The 21,425-nt window shown below is 37.9% G+C and overlaps 1 protein-coding gene across 1 annotated transcript; it reads left to right on the plus strand.

Moving 5' to 3' along the window:
- Positions 1 to 408: 408 nt before the first annotated feature.
- Positions 409 to 20,017, plus strand: SRPK1 (SRSF protein kinase 1; the record flags this gene model as incomplete). The annotated part of the gene is made up of 10 exons (XM_084259238.1): positions 409 to 507; positions 1,202 to 1,367; positions 2,943 to 2,968; positions 3,391 to 3,604; positions 4,003 to 4,422; positions 5,008 to 5,108; positions 12,352 to 12,459; positions 15,281 to 15,350; positions 17,563 to 17,655; positions 19,833 to 20,017. The coding sequence occupies 10 exons, from the start codon at positions 409 to 411 to the stop codon at positions 20,015 to 20,017; spliced, it is 1,482 nt and encodes a 493-aa protein (XP_084115364.1).
- Between the last annotated feature and the right edge of the window lie 1,408 nt (positions 20,018 to 21,425).

The following is a 21,425-nucleotide window of genomic DNA, read 5'->3' on the forward strand; positions in this document are numbered from 1 at the left end:
TGAGAGTAGGTGTTGTTACCTTGGACATTAGTTAAGACACCAAGAAAAGGTCTAATCAACAACTTAATCCTACTGCTATCACTAATTGCATGTAGATGTTTCACTTTTCCTTTTGCTATTGGATAATGTGTTTTATTGAAAAAGTTCCTAACTGGGAAGTAAGATTTCTCAGTTCTTCATTAAGAAGGAAATTTGAACTAAAAGATACCTAAATCTCTTTCATCACCAGTCCCCTATATTTCCCATTTCTTAGATGTTTTCTTTGACGGAAAAACTAATTAGCCTTTGGAATTTCAGAATCTTGACAGCTACAAATTTTTAAGAGCATTTCGTTGAGGTGGAACACATCTTCTCTTGCCCCTGCTTTTGTGCCTCCCTTTCCTCCTTAACCAGTTCCTAGATATCTGCATGGTGTTTGAAGTTTTGGGACATCATCTGCTCAAATGGATCATCAAGTCCAACTATCAAGGGCTTCCACTGCCTTGTGTCAAAAAAATTATCCAGCAAGTATGTATCTTAGTCTTTTGTAAGTGGTGGTTTTTTAATATTATGAAAGTATCAGGAGTTTCCTATTTCTAGTAGTTTACTTTAATAGCTAGGTTTTTTTAATTGCTAAAAATTGTTTTATTCAATTCTTAGGATTTATTGTTCTCTTTTTAAATGTGTTATCATAACCAATTTTTAGAGGGAAAGATGTATACAGTGCCTGACTTTGGGAAATTGGAGCCCTTCCTTATCTCACCAAATAATTGATTGTGTTAATAGAGAATTGTTGTGCCAAATTATTGCCATTCTCTTTATAAAAATTCATGGGTATTTTCTAAATAGCCTAAGTAATATACAGTAAAAGTTTTTATTACCAGGAAAATACTAATACTTCAAATGGCAAATAATTTGTGTGGACAATGTGTTTTCATGGAAAAAGCTCCTAACTGGGAATCGAGAGACTTCAGTAAAGGGCATGTTTACCATTTATTCTCAGTACTTAAAGATTATCTCCAAAATAGAATTAGTTTTATAAAACTTGGAAGAAATTTTTTATTATAAATAAACTCTTAACCTTTATTCAGAGTTTACCATTAATCTCCTGGGGAAGCTTCTTTGTGTTTAAAAAAGAAAAAAAGCTTTAGTCTTTGTAGAATACTACATATTATTGTATTGTGATTTCTGTTTGTGAAATCTACTATCTCTTTCCATGCAGGTATTACAGGGTCTGGATTATTTACACACCAAGTGCCGTATTATCCACACTGACATTAAACCAGAAAACATCTTGTTGTCAGTGAATGAGCAGTACATCCGGAGGCTGGCAGCAGAAGCAACAGAATGGCAGAGATCTGGAGCTCCTCCACCTTCAGGATCTGCAGGTATATTTGCTTTGGGGACGTTGCACTCATTAGAAGTAAGGGAAGTTCCTCATTTTATTCTATGACTTAACAATAATATACAAGAAGTACTATATGTATAGGAAATAGTGTCAGCCTTCAAGAGACTTTTATTCTCAGGACTACTGTCATGTGGGAAGAAGACTAGAGATTATTATTGTCTTTTAGGTACATGTGTATGTTGTATATTGTAAAAACTAATTTGTGTTGTTTTAAGTGTTTTTCTTGTGACTTGGCCATTTTTTATTTGTTTCCCTTTTACATTGATCATGCATGCTCACTTATGGATCAGGGGCAAGGTAGTATTTCCGTTAAGAGCTTGGGCTTAAGCAGTGGAGTAGGCAGACCTAATTTGAATTACGGCTTCATCACTCGCAGGGTAATCTTGGTCAAGTCTCTTGATTTCATTTTTTTCCCCCCATATAGGAATTAATGGGGTTTAATTTTATGTTCAAGCAGTTAGTATTGTGTCACTTAGTATTATGTGATAAAGAATGATGACTGCTATGACTGTGATTTTTTTTTTCCATTTGCAGTATGAATTTTAATTTTAGTAGTTTAATTGTGTTTGAGAACCTTTCTTGATCCTCAAGCTGAAATGTCAGTCACAGGCTTTCTTTAAAAAGAAAAATTATAGGGACCCTTCCTGGTGGCACAGCAGGTTGAGTGCAGCACTGTGAAGCTGTCTGCAGCCTCTGCAGCACGGGTTCGATTCCCGGCCAGCCAGGGAGATACCCACATGGCATGGCAGACTGCTCCTGTCTCGCCCGCTGCTCCCCTCAGCAGTCTCTTCAGTTTTCTGCCTGTACTGTTCCCCGCTCTGTCTCTGGTAAATTCTCTCACCCTCCCGTGCCTCTGGCCTGTACCCCAGTTCTTGTATAAATAAATAAATCTTTAAAAAAAAAAAAAGAAAGAAAGAAAGAAAGAAAAATTCTGGAAGTAGGAAATCGGGAGCTACTCGATGGGCATAGAGTTCTCAGTTTTGCAAAAACATTCTAGAAATGTTACGCAACAGTATGAATGTTGTTATTATTGAAATGCACACTTAATAATGGTTAAGATAAGGGTAAGTTTTTATATCATTTTTCTTTTAACCACAATTAAAAACTTTTTCTAAAAATGGAAAACTGGGACTTCACCTTACCTAAACTAACCTACCTAATATTCACTACATGTTACATAACAAATTACTTTAACTTTTGATCCCATTTTTACAGGGACCAGGGTAAGAATTAAATGTGGAAGTTCTAAGTGGGTAATTTCATGGGAATGGTATTTTAGCAGCCTTGATTGTAGAATCCAGAAATGGGGAACTTTGCTTTTTGTATATATTGATGCTATTTGAATTCAATTTATTTAAACTTTTTTTTTAAGTTTGTTGACTTTTGTGTGCATTTTTTTAATGTCTCTTCTACCAAAGTTACTAAAAAACAGTGTCTTCTTTATAGTATAAACTGTGTAAGAAAGACATTTCATTCTGATAGTGTCTTATATGAGCCTTAGTTTATATTGCCTGTTGAATGCCAGAATTCTTACTTGGTTTTCTTTTCTTTTCAGTCAGTACTGCACCCCAGCCAAAACCAGTAAGTATAAGGTGTTTATATATTTAATTTTGGTCTAGGGGCCGTGGGTATGGAGACTTCTGTTTGGATGATCACAGTTTGTTTCAAGTTTGAAAATCAAAGAAAAAAATTTTCCTGCACTTTTATAATTTTCTCCAGTAAATTCCCATGTTTCTTCGGCAAGTTTGTACTGGTGAGGCATCTATAAATTTGAGTGTGTCTGAGAGTACACCAGCCCACAGACTTCTCAGAAGATCAAGATTTGTTAATTTGTTTTTATTTTAGTAAGAATACTATGTTTTTTTAAGTTAATAAAAACTTAAGTGCTATGTTAGGGAAAGAATTAATTTTAATTAGGAAGTAATTAAAATTAACAGTTATCTCCAACTGGGGGTAATGGATTAGCCACCTGAAGGCTTTATTTGTTTGTAATCTCCGCCCAGGCTGACAAAATGTCAAAGAATAAGAAGAAGAAATTGAAGAAGAAGCAGAAGCGCCAGGCAGAATTACTAGAGAAGCGAATGCAGGAAATTGAGGAAATGGAGAAAGAGTCGGGCCCTGGGCAAAAAAGACCAAACAAGCAAGAAGAATCAGAGAGTCCTGTTGAAAGACCCTTGAAAGAGAACCCACCTAATAAAATGACCCAAGAAAAACTTGGTATAAATAGAGCATCACAAAAATTACTTTATAGCAAACTTTAACATTAATTTATCATTGTTATATAATATAGTAGTTTCATGCATACAACATCTGTGGGGGTGTCCTTACAATTAAGAATGCAGAGCTTGACATAAATGTTAGGCAGATAATATTCAAATGTAATTTCTAACTTTCCTCAGGAAATGCAGCATAGACTTCATTTAGCAAATGGGTAAGGCTAAGAAGATCTTGGTCCTTCCATAAATAGGTTTAATATACTACGGTCATGGGTCATGTTTTTATATCATCCAGTATAATTTCTAGAAAATAATTCAATCTTGGTAAGAAATTTTTCTGTTCTTTCATGCATACGCCAGCACATACACATACATCCTTTTTGTCTGTTTGTTCTTTAGAAGAGTCAAGTACCCTTGGCCAGGATCAGACACTTACGGAGCATGGTGTAGAGGGTGGTGCAGCAGAAATTAATTGCAATGGAGTAATTGAAATCGTTGATTATACTGAGAACAGTAATAAAGAAACATTGAGGCTTAAAGAGGATCTCCATAATGCTAATGACTGTGGTGTCCAAAATTTGAAGCAGGAACCTTGTTTGCTAAACTCCCAAAATGGAGATAGCAGTACATCTCAAGAAACAGACTCTTGTATACCAGTAACTTCTGAGGTGTCAGATACCATGATGTACCAGTCTTCGTTAAATGTAGACCAGTCATTCTGTGGACAGGACATCAGCCAACTTCAAGAAAGCATTCGGGCAGAGATACCCTGTGAAGATGAGCAAGAGCAAGAACACAATGGACCACTGGACAACAAAGGTACCTCTGCAGACATAGTTGCCCACACTTTCTCTACAGAACATGTTCATGAATTTCTAGACTGATTGTTTTTATCAATATAGCATTGCAGCAGATGTCTTAAGTAAATCGCTAGCTAATTTTGAATTTCATTGAGCATATAGTGGATGTACAGTTTGACTTTTTGCTTTGAAGGCAGAGGTTTTAATTTTGGAAACTTAAGGTGGTGGTGTTGTCTTTTATCTTAGAAGATTCGTTTGTAGTTTCCATTTGAGGGCCGGAATGTATTACCACAGAAAGTTATTTATTTTAAGATTTTATTTTTATTTTTGTGTAGAAGAACTGGGGTATAGGCTGGGGTGGGAGGAGTGAGAAGATTCACCAGAGGCAGAGGGGGAGCAGAGCAGGTGGATCTACTGAAATGCACTGCTGAGAGGAGCAGCGGGTGAGACAGGAGAGGTCTGCTGCGCCCTGTGGGTCAGCTCCCTGCCAGGGATTGAATATAGGCTACCAAGGAGGGCCTTTGCAGAAATAGCGCTAAGACTCAACCCCTTGGTTACCAGAGACACCCTGAACAGTCTGATTGATGAAGCCTGTTTTCTATAGGAAAATCCACTGCTGGAAATTTCCTTGTTAATCCCCTTGAGCCAAAAAATGCAGAAAAACTCAAAGTAAAGATTGCTGATCTTGGAAATGCCTGTTGGGTGGTAAGTTAAACTTGTCTTAGTGCCATTTTTAAGTGATGAAATGAACAAGAATTTGAACCTAGTTGTGCTAAAGGAAGAAAACACTTGCAATTCTTTACCGAGGTTGCCTATTAACATGATTGAAGATTTTTCTCTTTTCTTTCAACCTCTTATTATGGAAAAGTTCCGGTATATTTATAAAATAGAGAGAATATATAATGAAACAAACACTGTACCCCAAGTACTCATCACCCAGATCCAGTAATACCAACTTCTGGCCAATCTTGTTTTATCTATATCTTCATTCACTTTAATACTCTTTCAATGCCTGTGTTCATGCTTTCCCTCTATTTTCAATATTGTTAGTTAAACTACCGATCATAACCTCTTATCTCAAGGTATTTGGACACTTTGGCAGCTAAATATGTATATAAAATTTAGTTGGTTATTTACTATTCCCTGGTATACTGTAACCTTTACACATTTTTGACAACTCTTTGTGATGGGCATCTTTGCTCATGAGTCTTTGTATTGTTGTCCTTGGAACATATCCTAGACGTGAAATTGCTATATCAAAAGTTAAGTGCTTTTTATATATAGTGTCCTGATAATACTCTTGTTAACCTAGTTAAGATTTTTTTTTTAAGGATTTATTTATTTATGCATACAAGAGCTGGGGGACAGGCCAGAGAGGCAGGGTGGGAGAGGACCCACCAGAGACAGAGTAGGGAGCAGAACAGGCAGATTGACTGAAACACACTGCTGAGGGGAGCAGCGGGCGAACCAGGAGAGGTCCGCTGCGCCACGTGGGTTGCTACCTAGCCGGCCGGGATCGAACTTGTGCTGCAGAGGCTGCGGATTTCTTCATAGTGCCGTGCTTAACCCCTTGCACCACCAGGGAGGCCCTAGTTAAGATTTTTTTGTATATTATTTTTAATGGCCATCTTTTTAAATCTTCAGTAGAATAATCTGTTACATAAATGAGACAACTTCAAAGAGCTGTATGCTTTGTGAAGAGGAATGTTGAAAATTGTTGAGGCAAAAACTGAGCTGTTGAAAATGCACTTTAATAGATTAATTTTTACATTTCAAATTCCCTATTCCATGCCCTAGCAAGATCTCAATACCTTTATTGATCCTAGAATATTGATAACCTTTAAAAGCAAAAGTGAAGTTGATATCGCCAACTAATAAGAATGTGGAAAAGCTTTCCAAGTAATTAAAATTACTCCACCAAACCGTATTTGGTCCAGGCCACCATGTTTCACCTGGATGACTGCAATAGCCTCCTCACTCTCCCTTCTTCTGCCCTTACTTGATACATACTGTTGTCAACACAACTGTCAGTGATCCTTTTTAAAAATAAGTCAGATCAAGTATTCTCAAAACTTTGCAGTTGTTTCCCACAGAGTGACTGCCAAAGTCCTTACCATAGCCCACACCACCCAGCAAAGAATACTTAGTTTTTCGACCTGGATTTTCTTTCCAAGATAATATACACAACTCATTCCCTTAAGTTCTTCAAGTTTCTTTTCAGATGTCATCTTCCCCTAAATGCCTGACATACAGTTATGCATCACTGACAGGGGATACCTTCTGAGAAGTAAATTGTTAGAAGATTATGTTGGGTATATGCAATGTTAGGGGATTTTGTATGCGTAGGGGCTCTGGTGAACAAAAAAGCACAAGATTAAATCTAGGGGGAATGATGCTACTAAGAGATACAGTCAACACAAGGTGTAGATGGCTGCTGCCAGTGTAAAATGCTGGGAGGTGACTAGGCAATAGGGATTTTGGAATCACCATCAAGTGTGGTCTATTGACTGAACTGTTAGATGTTGTGTGCCTAATTCCCAAGCCACCATTCTCCAGATCGATGCACCTTCATAGCCATTCTTGCATTTCCCCCCTCTTTTTTTCCTGCATGGCACTTACCCACAATCTGGTACTGTAATTGTTTGACATCTCTCTCCCTAGAATATATGCTCCATCACAGCAGCTATTAATTGTTGTTCACTTCTATTTGTGGTGTTTACAATAGTGCTGGTACATAAAAATGCTCAGGAAATAAAGTAAATGAATTGTATGGAAACATACTGGCTTTTACATATACACATGGTATAAACATCAAATGCTTGACACTTTGCTGCCCACACCATGTTTCAGGCCTCCAAACCTTTGTATTTGGAACACCTTCCTCATGCTTTCTTTTCCTGTTTGGGTAAAGAACAGTCTTTCCTGGCACTTTTACTCCCGAATTTCTCTTTTTATTACAATTACACACATGTGTTCGTTTTTTGACATATCTCAATGCTGGCATGCCTTTAAGTTCTTTTCATCCATTCACTCATTCAGCAAACATTTTCACGCATTCCCTGACCTGGGCACTAGGACATAGTGAACTAGACATGGGTATTTTGTCCTACTGGATCCTGATTAAATCACATCTTACTGGTCTCTAGCATAGCAGCATCCAATATGAAAGGAATTTTACATGATTTTTAAATAGCTTTACTTTTTTTTTTTAAGATTTACTTATTTATTTATACAAGCACTAGGTACAGTCAGAAGCACGGGAGGGTGAGAGGATTCACCAGAGCCAGAGCGGGGAACAGAACAGGCAGACTGACGAAGTACACTGCTGAGGGCAGCAGCAGGCGGCAGGAGAGGTCTGCGCGCCATGTGGGACCCTCGCCTGGCGGCCAGGGATTGAACCTGTGCTGCAGAGGCTGCGGGCAGCTTTGCAGGCCAGCGCTGCACCCCCGGGGAGGCTCTAAATATAAATAGCTTTACTTTTTAAAGTGTAACTTTGTTTATTAGTCGTATATATATAATTTTAGAGACAGTTATTTAGATTTTTATTAAGAAATTATTCCCTGGGCCTCCCCGGTGGCGCAGCGGTTGAGCGCTGGGTTGCGAAACTGCGCGCGGCCTCTGCGGCGCCGGTTCGATCCCCGGCTGCTCCCCGGCCACCAGAGGAGGGTCCCACATGGCGTGCAGACCTCTCCTGCCGCCCGCTGCTCCCCTCAGCAGTGTACTTCGGTCCTTCTGCCTGCTCTGCTCCCCGCTCTGGCTCTGGTGGATTCTCTCACCCTCCCACGCTTCTGACTGTACCCAGTGCATGTATAAACAAAACAAACAAACAAACCAGCAAACAAATAAATAAAGCATGCCTCTATTAAAAAAAAAAAAAAAAAAAAAAAAAAAGAAATTATTCCCTGCCTTTGCCAATTATTTTTCCTTTCCCTATTTTTCACTCATATAACAGTATTTACCTTCATGTTGCTAATAAATAACTTTGATTTTATTGCTCCCAGTTTTGTTCTGTTTTTTTTTCCAGTTTTAGGTATTTCTTACTCCTGGAAAGTAGAACTTACCTACTATCACTGTACCCATCCTCCACCTTCCCAATTTAAAATGACTTTTGACTAGGTAATCTGTGTTTACCTTGTAGAATTCTAATGCTAACTTCACCCAAAGCATAATTGTGTTATAATTCCTTTTCCCTTTCTACCTAACAGATAAAACTGTTTTATTTGCTCATTTTTTTTTTGTTCTCCCTGTCACTTCACTCAGCTCTATACTTTGACTTAGTGGTATATATACATACCTTGGGTAGGCTTGCGGTTTCGTCTTTCTCAAGAGCTCTCTTCTGGAACCTGGAGTCTTTTTAATTTATGTTCATTTATTGGGTGTCTTAAAGGCCTATGCCTTAATGCCATCTGAGATTTCCTTTCACAGTGTTTGTTTACTCTCTTCATATGCTGTTTTCCGTCTCTGTGATCTTATTTCTTGGTTTACACCTTCATTTTGTGGGAAGGGGGGGTAGGATTGTTAGAGATTATTGATTACATAAAACTTGCAATAGCTTCTTAAAAAAGAATGTGGTGGGGGGTGCGAGGTCCAGAAGTGGCTCTTGCATGTCTGATAATGTCTTTATTCTGCTTTCCTACTCACCTGTGTGTAACATTCTAGGTTGAAAATCATTTTCCCACAGAATGTTTGTCATTGCTCCATTGTCTTTTTGCTCCCAATCTTTTTTTTAAAGATTTATTTATTTATACAAGAACCGGGGTACATGCCAGATCCATGGGAGGGTAAGAGGATTCACCAGAGACAGAATGGGGAACAGAACAGGCAGACTGACAAAACACACTGCTGAGGGGTTTTAGCTCCCAATCTTGATGCTGCCAAACACCAATGCCTTTTTGTGTTATCCTGTCAGCAGAGATGTACTTCCCTAGGTCTAATTTTATCCATTATGCTAAGGACTCGGTGTACATTTTCAATGTTGAAACTGAATCTTTGGCTGTAATTTTTCTTTTCATTCTCTTCTGTTCTCTTGTTCTGAATCTAGTTATTCAAATGTTAGACCTCTTTACACAGGTACTCTTGTTCTTTTACCTTTTGTCTTTTTAAAATTTTTTTAGTCACTTTCTTCTGGCTTTATTTTCTGAGAGATGATCTCAACTTTTTTTAAGCCTTATTGTTTCTATTTCTCCTGTACTTTCTTTTTTTTTTATAAGTTGTTTTTTTTTTTTTTAAGATTTATTTATTTATACAAGCACTGGGTACAGTCAGAAGCGCGGGAGGGTGAGAGAATCCACCAGAGCCAGAGCGGGGAGCAGAGCAGGCAGAAGGACCGAAGGACACTGCTGAGGGGAGCAGCAGGCAGCAGGAGAGGTCTGCGCGCCATGTGGGACCCTCCTCCGGTGGCCGGGGAGCAGCCGGGGATCGAACCGGCGCCGCAGAGGCCGCGGGCAGCCTCGCAACCCAGCGATCAACCGCTGCGCCACCGGGGAGGCCCTCTCCTGTACTTTCTAAGAGTTCTTTTGTTCTCTGATTATCTTGAGGATATTGATTATTTTTCCATTTTTTGACATTTTCTTCTTCCTGTATGGTATGTATTGCCTTCTTTCTGTTTAGGATCGCTAAACAAAAGATTGACATGAATAGAATACTGAAAGCTCTTTAGAAGCTCTTCACCTGGGTGGGTCTTTGTCTGGGCTGTTACATTTCATCCTTAGATGTCAGGATCTTTGAATCCTTCCTCTTGGATTAGTCGTATTTCCCACAGAATTTCCTCAGATCTTCTACCTGGAGAGAGTTACTATAGTGGCTACTAGTATTCTGGGAGCTAAGTTAAGCAAGGAAATGGGGTTCAGTATATTCCGATTTGGGGTTCATTATACTCTGATTTATCTGTTTTCAGAATGGTACTCCCCTAGACTGTTAGGAGTGTCCTCCAAAGATCCTGTTTTATCCACTCCGGAGAATAAACCTCCCACTGTTCTGTCGGACCAGGGAAGGGGCTCTTAGCCTGCATCATGCCCTAAGTTATGGAATTCTCTTTCTCACGGTGTTGTTGTAAATGAATGAGTTTCTCAAACATCAAAAGATTTTTTATGGTATTCCTGTGTTGAAATTCATCTTCACTCATACTCCAGAGATACCTGATACTACAGAATTCTGTGTCTTGGGGGAATGAGTACTGTGGTATGAATCAAAAATATTTAGATCCATTAAATTACCAGTGATCTCTGTTATTTGACTTAAAAATTTTATGACTCTTACTTCATTAGTCTCTATCAGTTTATGGTTTTAAAATTAATATTGGAGTCTCTACTACAGTGGGGTTTCAGGAGTGAGTGAATGTACGTGTATAAATCCAGTTTACCTTTACTTTTGCTGATTATTAACCATTTACAGTTTCTTTGTAAGGCAGTTGCGAGGCACAATGAGTAAAGACAGTTCCTTTAAATAGTATGTCCATTTTGCTAAATGTATCACCTGCAGTCCACTTCCACTTCCACCTTAGTATCTGAACCCATTGTTTTCCTGTAAAACCGCTTCCCTCTCTAAGGCGCTGTTGTTCTTTTTCAATAGATAGCCAACCCTTAAAGCTTTGACCATAAAATTCTTTTTGGCACTTCTCCTGTTTACCATATCTAGCTATTCTGCTTTATTCTTCCTGTGAATGTCCTTGGGTTTAACTCTTTCCCCTCCTATTTCCACAACATTTATTCAGATTTTCATTACTAAGCATAAATCTGGCCACCCACCAGAGATTACTGGAATGATGTCCTTAGATTTCATGTCAGTCTTTAATGCTCTCCTGAACTCACATAAAGTAGTGCTCAGCAAGATAAACCTAAAGCCTTTATCCTAAGAATGACTATATTTAGCCTTAGTAAATGTCTTTCCATGCCTTTATTTGTGGCGTTTCTTCTACCTAGCATACTTTTTGCTCTTTTGGTTAAAACGTATTTTGGTACTCTTTGGAGTCCTGATCAATACAGATTTTCTACCTGAAGCTTTCTCTGCCTGGTTTCCTCTCTTCATAATGCTGTTCATTCTTTGCAGATTTCAGTAAGAGTAGGGAATTGTCTCCCATACTTTCTTGTACATTTTAATATCTGATTTTTTTCTTGTGTATGGCTCTAAGCTTTCCCTTTTTTCTATTTTTTTATGATAAAAATTTCCAAACATATATAAAAATATACATATATAAAAGTGAGAGAATGGAATAATGAACTCCTGGGCCATTGTTATACCAGTGCCACCCAGCAATTACCAAGTCATTGCCAGTCTGTTTTTACCTGTATCCCCACCCTCACACTCGCTCCAGATTATTTTGATGTCTTCACAGGAATCTTAAGTATGGCTTTCTGAAAGGTGGCTCTTTATATGTAATCATTATACCACTGTTATATCTTAAAAAGTTGACAGTTCACTAATGTTAAATATTCAGTCAGTTTTGTCAGTTGCCATATAAACATTCTTTTAATTTTGTTTGAAACAGGAACCAAATAAAATCCATGAATATGGAATTGGGTCCTGTGTTTCTTTAATTGCTTGTAAAGTTCTTGAAACTTAAAATTTACATCATTTATTTCCTCATAATGAGCACACAGCAAGGAAGAAGTTTGAAACCTAAATTGGTACTGTTTGAAGTACAGTTTATTCATTTTAGATAAATGAACTATTTTATTTAATTTTTGTTGGGGTTAGTGGTTTTCCGTTTCTTAAAAAGTAACGGTTATGCCCTCATCTGTGGATCTGTTTACACTCAGATTTGCAAAAACCAGTTTGTGTACAGCAGAGTGCCATTTGAAACTATAATAAGATCAAAATGATATTTAAAAATTAACTAAATAAAAACTTCAGAGAATTTATTATTATAACCATTATTAAGCAATCATGATTTATTATTTTTAGAATAAATGATTTTTAAAATACTGTTACCCTTCTCCATTTTACTCAGCACAAACATTTTACTGAAGATATTCAAACAAGGCAGTATCGCTCCCTGGAAGTTCTGATAGGATCTGGCTATAATACTCCTGCTGACATTTGGAGCACCGCATGCATGGTAATTTTTTCCCCCCTTCACCTTTACTTGTTATGTGATAGGTACATATCTTTCCCTGCTTGCTAATTTTAGTAGACCTGCAAATTAACGAGCAGAAAAAGGAATTTGGTGATTTAATCACTGGTGCTGTAAATTCCATGTCTAGAGAGGCCTGAATTCAAAAGCCAGTTACAAACATCTGAATTTCCATTTGGTTCCTGTTAAATTCCGGTCAGGTGAAAAAGCCTACATTTCAGGATGGGCTTTGCTTTCTGTTTTGGTCACCGTTTTCTCATCTCTAAATGAAAGGTGTTCAACAAAATATTATCTAATCTAGAGCTCCTGCTAATTTTCAGTTTTTTTTTTTTAAGATTTATTTATTTTATACAAGAACTGGGGTACAGGCCAGATGTGCGGGAGGGTAAGAGCATTCACCAGAGACAGCGGGGAACAGAACAGGCAGGCTGACAAAATACACTGCTGAGGGGAGCAGCGGGCAAGATAGGAGAGGTCTGCCGCGCCACGTGGGACCCTCGCCAGCCGGCCGGGATTGAACCACCATTGCAGAAGCTGCGGACAGCTTCACAGCGCGGCGCTCAACCACCTGCGCCACCAGGGGAGGCCCTAATTTTCAGTTCTTTTGTTGTGATCTCTTATTTGGGTTTGGTTTGACTTTTTACCAGTCTGAGATTTTACATATTTACATTTTGGTAAGTTTAAATCCTTAGTACCATTGGCCATATATCACATGGATTCTGAGTCCAATGGCCTTAGCAGAATTTGGCACAAACCACACCAGTGTGTCCATAGACACAGGTTTCCTTTTCTCAGATGACTCAGGTTTTATTGTTTGCCACCAAGAGACATTGTGTTGTTCTTTGCTTTGTATGTGTGAGCACATTTCTTGCCCAAAGAGAGTCCAGTTTCATCTTGAACAAAAGCACCTTTAATTTTAAGAGCTGTTTGCTTCCTAAGTTTTAAGACCCTGCTAGAGCCAGCAAAAGTGGCTTTTGGACCACTGCCTTCTGGGCATATTTGTCATTATAGAATTTGTTGCCAAGTCGGCCTCTACAATCTCCAAAATGGCCAGAAGAGTGGTTTGGGTTTTTTGCTGTTGTCTTATTTGTGACATTTTAACCAACTCTCTCATGGTCCAAAAACAAGATAATTACATGTAAGTACCTAAGTGGAAAATTTAAGAAAATTCTAAAACATTATATTTTTAAATTTCAATTTTCTGTATCTTAATTCCCATTTAAGACTTTGAAAAGACTTTGATTAACATAATTTTCATGAATAAGAATTGGTGTTTATTTCTGTTTCATCTTGGGACTATAAAATAAACCTCAGAATAAGTCAGGGTTGAACAGGTTTCTGCTCTCTTGGTGTGGTTCAGTTTCATAATGAACTGCTGGAATGTGAAACAAACTGTTCCTAGCAAAAAGCCTGACTTCCCTAATATTTTAGAAACAATCCTGGAACATCTGGTTTTATGGCCTTGATTTGTGCAGTGGTATAGTTGTGAGAAACATTGTCCTGTCATGAAACTGCAGGAAATGGCACAGACAAGCTACTGAGATCTAAATCTGGGTTTTTTGGGTTTTTTTGTTAGTTTGTTTTTTTAAAGATCTGTTTGTTTATGCAAACAAGAACTGGGGTACAGGCCAGAGGTTTGGGGGTGGTGAGAGGATTCACCCGAGACAGAGTGGGGGAACAGAACAGGCAGGCAGACTGAAATACACTGCTAAGGGGAGCAGCAGGTAAGACAGGAGAGGTCTGCTGCGCCATGTGGGTAGCTTCCTGGCCAGGGATCGAACTTGTGCTGCAGTGGCTGCTGATAGCTTCATAGGTTGCGTCTTAACCCCTTGTGCCACCAGGGAGGCCCTAAATCTGGGTTTAAATTAAGAATATGCCCCCACTAAATCCACTCCACACTTCTTGAGATTACCTGAACTACTTAGTACCATTGGCTCAATTATACCGGCCTATGACCAGCTATTAACTTATAACTGTTCTTGGAGTCAGTAAAGTCCTTTTCAAACCTCCTGTTTTTTAACCCCATTTTTAATCAATGAAAAATTAAGATAGCTTCAATGCCCGATGCTATCATTCCATACTGCTTGGTAATTATTCCAGAGGAAATTACTTTTTTAGATCTTCTTGAATGCTGTTTACAAGTTTTCTTGTTGAAAGAGACATGCCTTTTCCTGGTTGTGAATGCTAACCTGTGAGGTACATAGAATATGAATGATTTCTGACACATTTACACATAATCTTTTTCTGATTTTCTGTCAGCCTAGGAATTGGGAACTCCCTATCTGCGACAATTTAGGAAGTGCTTTCCCCAGCTAAAAGTTAAAAATATACCTTTTTCCAAACACCAAAGAGTTTCAGGTGGAGAATATCTATGTAGGTTTGTTTGTTTTTGAGTGTAGAATCGCAGTTTCTAACCATATGAAATTATAATGTAAGAAAATAAGACCTCATGATTAATTTAGTAAGTTAATCAATGGAATCATCTTACTAGCCACATGTGCCTTCTCAGCAAAAAGAGAGCCTCAAGAACACTGAATTGCTGCACCAGGGGTAGGATAAGGGGTGAGTGGCATGGAATAATCTACATGTTGATATTAACAGATTTTGTTATTTTCCTGCTCCATTTATTAAGATACAGGTATGGAAGGAACACTTTAGGAATAATCATAGGCTTCTAAAACATGATCATCTGCAGGTTTTTCCAAGAAGGAAAATATTATTTAATATTGAGCCAAAAAAACAGCAACTTTCCAAAAGTCCTTTTCCTTTTGGATGCTTTCATGTGCTGTCATACTTTTTTTCTTAGGCCTTTGAACTAGCCACAGGAGACTATTTGTTTGAACCTCATTCGGGAGAAGAGTATACTCGCGATGAAGGTGAGTCACATAAACCAAGGGTGTCTGTATGTAGCATTTAGGTTCTACATGTGGCTTACATCACTTTTTAGTACTAAGGACCTTTAGTATTTTTAGTGTGCTAAGTGTATGTAATTCCCAGAGAAGATAGAAATAGAAAAGATGTTTTATATTAGATATGCTATAATAGATAGTAATGAACTTTACATGAGGATTAGAGAAAAGGCCATAGTTGATTAAAACTAAAACTTGTAATTGCCTGCTAATTTCTTCTAAAACATCTAGTTATTTCTTTCTGTAAATTAGTGGTTTATTCTTTAACTAGTTTATAGCTACCTGGTCATCAACTTGTTGCACAATTATGCCTCCAACTTTATTTGTAAGTCAGTAATTTTAAAACACAAGTATTGAATGCGGAGACTGGATCCTATTTGCCTATATAAATTCCACAACATTTAAGCATTCTTTTTTCCCCTTTTTGAAAATTACAGCCATATTTTTAAAGTTATACTAACATTTAGAATTACATTTAAGACAAAATATTGATTAACATTTTGTAAAGGCAGCCAATAGGAAAAGCCCACAAAAATACTGTGAATGAAAAGCTACCAAAGAAATGTTATACCCTCTTTATTACAGAAATTGGGCAACTTTTATTTTCAGGATTAACGGAAATTACTTAAGCGCATCATACCCTCCCAATGTGGAAAATATATGTCCTTTTTGTGCTATCTTTAATTCTTCGTGAATCAGGTTTTGTGGTCTATGGAACCATGAATGCTCTGAATTTCTCAAACTGTGGTTCCCTGGGATATTAATAGACAATGTTAGTAGGGCCTACTTAGATTCCTAAATAAGTACTCTTTGGAAAAAGCTATGATAGCTAATTCCCATAGCCAAATATCTATTTTAGTGGATACAGCTTGGACATGTTTTCTTATTCAAAGGTCCCTTGTAAGAAGAATATTCTATATTTACTGTATAAGTACACTTGATTTTCCTGTTCTGCTTGCTTCTTTCTCTTACTTACAAATATAGAGCTATAGAATTACAGTGTTTTTGAAATGTCCTATTATATCTTTTGGGGAGATGAAGATATATAGATAAGATTTTGTTCTCCTCTCTTCCCTCGACGCTCTATAAATAATGTGTGGTGCAGAATACATACAGTGGCTAGAATTATATTGTATAGGATCTTGTGCTCATAAATCTCAAGATTGAAATGTACATGAAATATCCAGAAAAGAAAACCATTTATCCTTGATATTGAAATCCTAATATATTCCCTCCCTCCTGCATTAGTCAATACGAATAGTTCTTAGATGAATGAAACCTCAAATTACCATAATTTGACCCATAAGAGCAAGAAAAAGCAAGCCCTTATCCCCTGGCTACTAGTGTGTGCTGAGTGATTCCTTTGGACCTTGATGACTCTTTAAGAGTAGTCATTTAGAAAGCTCTTTTGTAACTAGGAGCCCTCACTTTTTAAAATCTCTTCATATTCTTATAGTTTCTGTCACCAGCATGGTGAAACAGTAGAGATACTTTAAGCATGCATGCTGTGACAGTTAGAAGGCATGACATGGACATTTAGTGACCTACAGATAGTCAAAGTTTGTGTTGATTTGTACTTCAAGTGTGTAATTTATTTTTAAAAAATTTAAAAATCTCTGGACTAGACATAGGTAGATTTATGAAAATGATTGTGGACCAGCTTGTATTTGCCCTGTGCTTCAAGTAATAGGCTATTCTCTCTGAAGTTCTTGTTTTCTCATTTTTAGAATGGGATGTTAATCTTTGGCCTGTTTTACAGGATTGTGAAAACTCAATCGTATGTGAGTGCTTTGTCATGAGTATGCTTAAATAAGGTGATAATGCTACCTCTCAACCCGAGCAGTATTATAAATAAATAATATTTCTGGAATGTCTAAAGCATATTGGTACAGCTTTTTGTCTTACCTAAAATGTCCACCTGACCCTATATATATAATGATATGTAGACAAAATAGAACTAAAGATGTAGATAAGTTGTCAAACTCTAGAATGGGACTTGCCAGCTACTATCAGGTAACCAACCACCTGAAATAATTCTTGGCTTTCCCAGCCTCCCCTTGAGTAGCCTTGGTTCTGTTTGTAGTTACTTTTGAACAGCTAATCCTTGAAAAAGCTCTTCATAGAAAAACCTCTTTTACAACTCGTCCTTGATCCTGTTCTTCTTACCCTTCTATTTTAGACCACATTGCGCACATTATAGAGCTGATAGGCAGAATTCCAAGACGCTTTGCCCTCAGTGGGAAATATTCACAGGACTTCTTCAATCGCAGAGGTAGTATTGTTAACATGAGTTTTCGTTTAGGCTCCAGGGATGCAACTTCAGGAAGCAGAGCATTCACACCAGATTGTGTTTAGTTATCACTCAAATCCTTTAGTAATGGGCTTCTGATTTTTTATGGTTTTCTGGATTCTCCATTAGATGGATAGAGTCCTCTTTTTCCCATTTAGGACAGAAAGCAAGCCTGAAATGCTTTACAAAGAGGTGTGCATGCTGCTCTTTCTGCCAATGTCTAGAACTGCATTTGTTACTCCTGTTATGTATGTCTTTTTCCCCCCTCTTGAAATGTTTGAAACATACAGATCACATTGCATTGATCATAGAACTTCTGGGGAAGGTGCCTCGCAAGCTCATTGTGGCAGGAAAATATTCCAAGGAATTTTTCACCAAAAAAGGTAAAACAAATGTTCCCACTAAGGGGGCAAAAGTGTTTTAAAATGAATAGGTAAGTATAGCTGGGTGTATGTTCCCAATACCTACTGAAGGATGTAAGTCCTACCTTGAGTGCTTAGCAGAGAAGTGAAATAGTGTGGTGTAGCACAGGCTGTGGCTTAATCCTAGCTGCTCCACTAGTTTTGACACAACCGTGGTTTTTTTTTTTTAAAGATTTGCTTTTATTTATTTATGCATATAAGAACTGGAGTATACGCCAGAGGGGTTGGGGGGGGTGAGAGGATTCATCAGAGACAGAATGGGGAGCAGAACAGGCAGATTGACTAAAATACACTGCTGAGGGGAGCAGCGGGCGAGACAGGAGAGGTCTGCTGCGCCATGTGGGCTACCTCCCTGGCTGGAGATCAACTCATGCCCAAATAGCTGGCAACAGCTTCATAGTGCTGAGACTTTAACCCCTGCCTCACCAGGGGGCCCATCACAACATTATTTTGATGATTTCTAACTGGGGATAATGATAGTGTTTGCTTCATCTTAAATGAATTTTACTATATGTATAGTGCCTATCACATGTCTGATTACTTTTTCTGCAGCTCTTGTGAGAAATGGACAAATTTTTGCTGACATTTGGTCTAAGAACTACCTCTACCAGAGGATAAGTAGTTTAGTTTAAGCTTAAGGGAAGGACTGGGTCTCAGTCATCCTGTTGCCCAATGATAGGAATTAAGTTTGTACTTCGCAGTTTCTTAAGTTTATGTTACCATTTATTAGTGAAGAAAATAAAGATAAAGTGATCATCTTAAATTTTTGACCTGATAATACATATTTAAATATGTATTTCTTATGCATTACAACTAAAACTTCAAAGCTGAAAGAGAGAAGAGATTAGAAAAATGTCAGGCCTTTTTTATCTTTGTGTGCCATGATTCTCTTTTTCCTAACAAAAATAGTTTTCTCAACATTTAACAGCAAGCATCCTCAGAAACATTTCTTGAAATCCCTTTTTTGGGTAGGAAAATGGTGAAATGCTCTATAAGTGTTCCTCCTTGTGTGTGAAGTCAGATTAAGGCTTGCATGTACCAAGTAGGTAATTAAATAGGCACTCTGTGCCTCCAGAAAAGTCTTCAGTTAAAGTATCACATAAGAAAAAAAGTTAAAGTGGCATTTACCTTAACACATCACAGATAATTAACAATCTTTAAAAGAAAACTGTCACTTCAAAGAAGAAAAAAATGACATTGACATTCAAATTGGTAGAGTGTGATACAGCTGTATCTGAAAGCTATACGGGGTTTATTTTTTAATTGTGTTTTATACATGTTTGACATAGTTTTAGCTCTATTTTTAAGTTATGGCCTCTTTTTGAAGCAACACTTGCTCATCTATGGAGCTAAAAGAGTACAAAAACATTTCTTGGTATGTGCTGACAAACCACCTTTGAATACCACACGAGACTGTATTGAGTATATAGGCATTTAATAGTCATTTTAGTGAATACCTTGCTCTATTAGACCTACCCAGTTTGATGGAAGAAAAATCCTGAAACGATGGAGAAAAGAGATGATCTCTAAATTAAATTTTAGGGCCTTGTGAAAAGTGGAGACAGTTCTTCCCAGGGAATACATTAGAAAAGAAAGGTGCTCTATGAAAGGAGGATTCGATTCTGATGGCAAAAATTGATTCTTTATAGACTAACTGGATTAGTTCACCAATTTCCACAAAATGATCTTGTCACTTATCAAAGTTGGTCAGTTTCTCTTATACTGTCTTTACCATAGGTGACCTGAAACACATCACAAAACTGAAACCCTGGGGCCTTTTTGAGGTTCTAGTGGAGAAGTATGAGTGGTCTCAGGAAGAGGCAGCTGGCTTCACGGATTTCTTACTGCCCATGTTGGAGCTGATCCCAGAGAAGAGAGCCACTGCTGCGGATTGTCTCCGGCACCCTTGGCTCAACTCCTAAGCCCCCCGCCAGAACGCAGCAGAGATCACACACTGACCCTCTGCCCCTCCTCTCCAAGCATATCCCACTTCCCTTTTCAGGGTGAATCTCTTCTCAAGGATTTCTAGATTTTTTTTTTTTTTTTAATCCAACATGTTCATTTGGGTTTGCTTACTTGACCCTGTGGAGATCCCCCACAGCCATTGGGCATCCTAGGTGAATTTGGCCTTGATTGGGCTCTGCCAAAGACTAATGGTCTAAAAAATGTGAAATTCTCTCACCCTGTACCCTTGTCTTTCCATTAGTTACACCCTTTAAATTATAAGCATCCTTTTTAAAAAGAGCTATGAAGATACATGAGCTCTTGCTTTTATTCACTGACTCTAAGAGTCAAATTTTCTAGTGCATAGCCTCGTGCCAGCATAAGGATGAGAAGGGGGAAAGGGTGTTACTTTTGTGTACAGCAGAGACATTAAACTTGCTGTATCCAGGCTGCATTATCTTCCTGGATTGTTTCTGTTGTTCTCTCTGTTCACATTTTTCCCTGCGACTTTTAAAGCTACTATCTCTTAAAATAAGCTGTATAAACACCGAATTTGGGTACCATTTTATCACTGTTCAAAGCACTGTCATATTCCTTTCATCCTTTAATAACTCTTTAAGATTTTTTTTTTAACAAATAGAACCATTGGCTAATATTAATTTCTTGAGAACCACAAATGTTCTGCAAATAGTCCTTTTCTTGTGTTACTCTAACAGCAGTTGTTATGATTGACTATTTTTGATGTTGTTTTTTAATCCCTGGGCTGGCACTTTACTCATTGCACTTGAGTTTATTGCCCCATAACTGAAGAATTCAGGAAGACTGTAAAAAGCAGATCTGGGTTTCAGAGATTTCTCTTCTGAATAGAAAATGCCATAGATTCTTTTCCAAGCAGTTCCCCTAGTTTTATTTACAGCTTGTTTTTTGAACCTTGTCCAACATTTTGGTCTTGAAGCAGTTTCCCTCTGTGGCTTTGCCTTTCTCATTTTCTCAGAGGCTTCAAGTCTTAAATGAAACCCCAGATAAAAGAACCAAGGGGAGGGATGGGACAGCACTTTTTTCATTGTTGTTTATTTGGGGGGGATTTTGTTGCTGGTTTTTATTAAGATTAGCTATTCTCTGCTGCTATTTCCTTGTCTGATACAAGTTTTTAACTCCAATTTTGAGATGATTGCGATGTACTTGAGACTTTTTTTTTTTTTTTTTAACGAGAAAAGGCTTTGTGAATCTTATTATAAGATGGGCCTCTCCTAGACTTGCTCTAGACATTACATATTCTCAGTTAATACTGAAAAGCAAAAGGGACAGGATTTGGGTTACAGCTGCTTTTTCAGCACGGACCAAGCGGGCCTTGCGGATTACAGCATTCTCCGAAGCAGCTATAGG

Source organism: Talpa europaea, assembly GCF_964194135.1.
Source record: "Talpa europaea genome assembly, chromosome: 2".
NCBI lineage: Eukaryota > Metazoa > Chordata > Mammalia > Eulipotyphla > Talpidae > Talpa > Talpa europaea.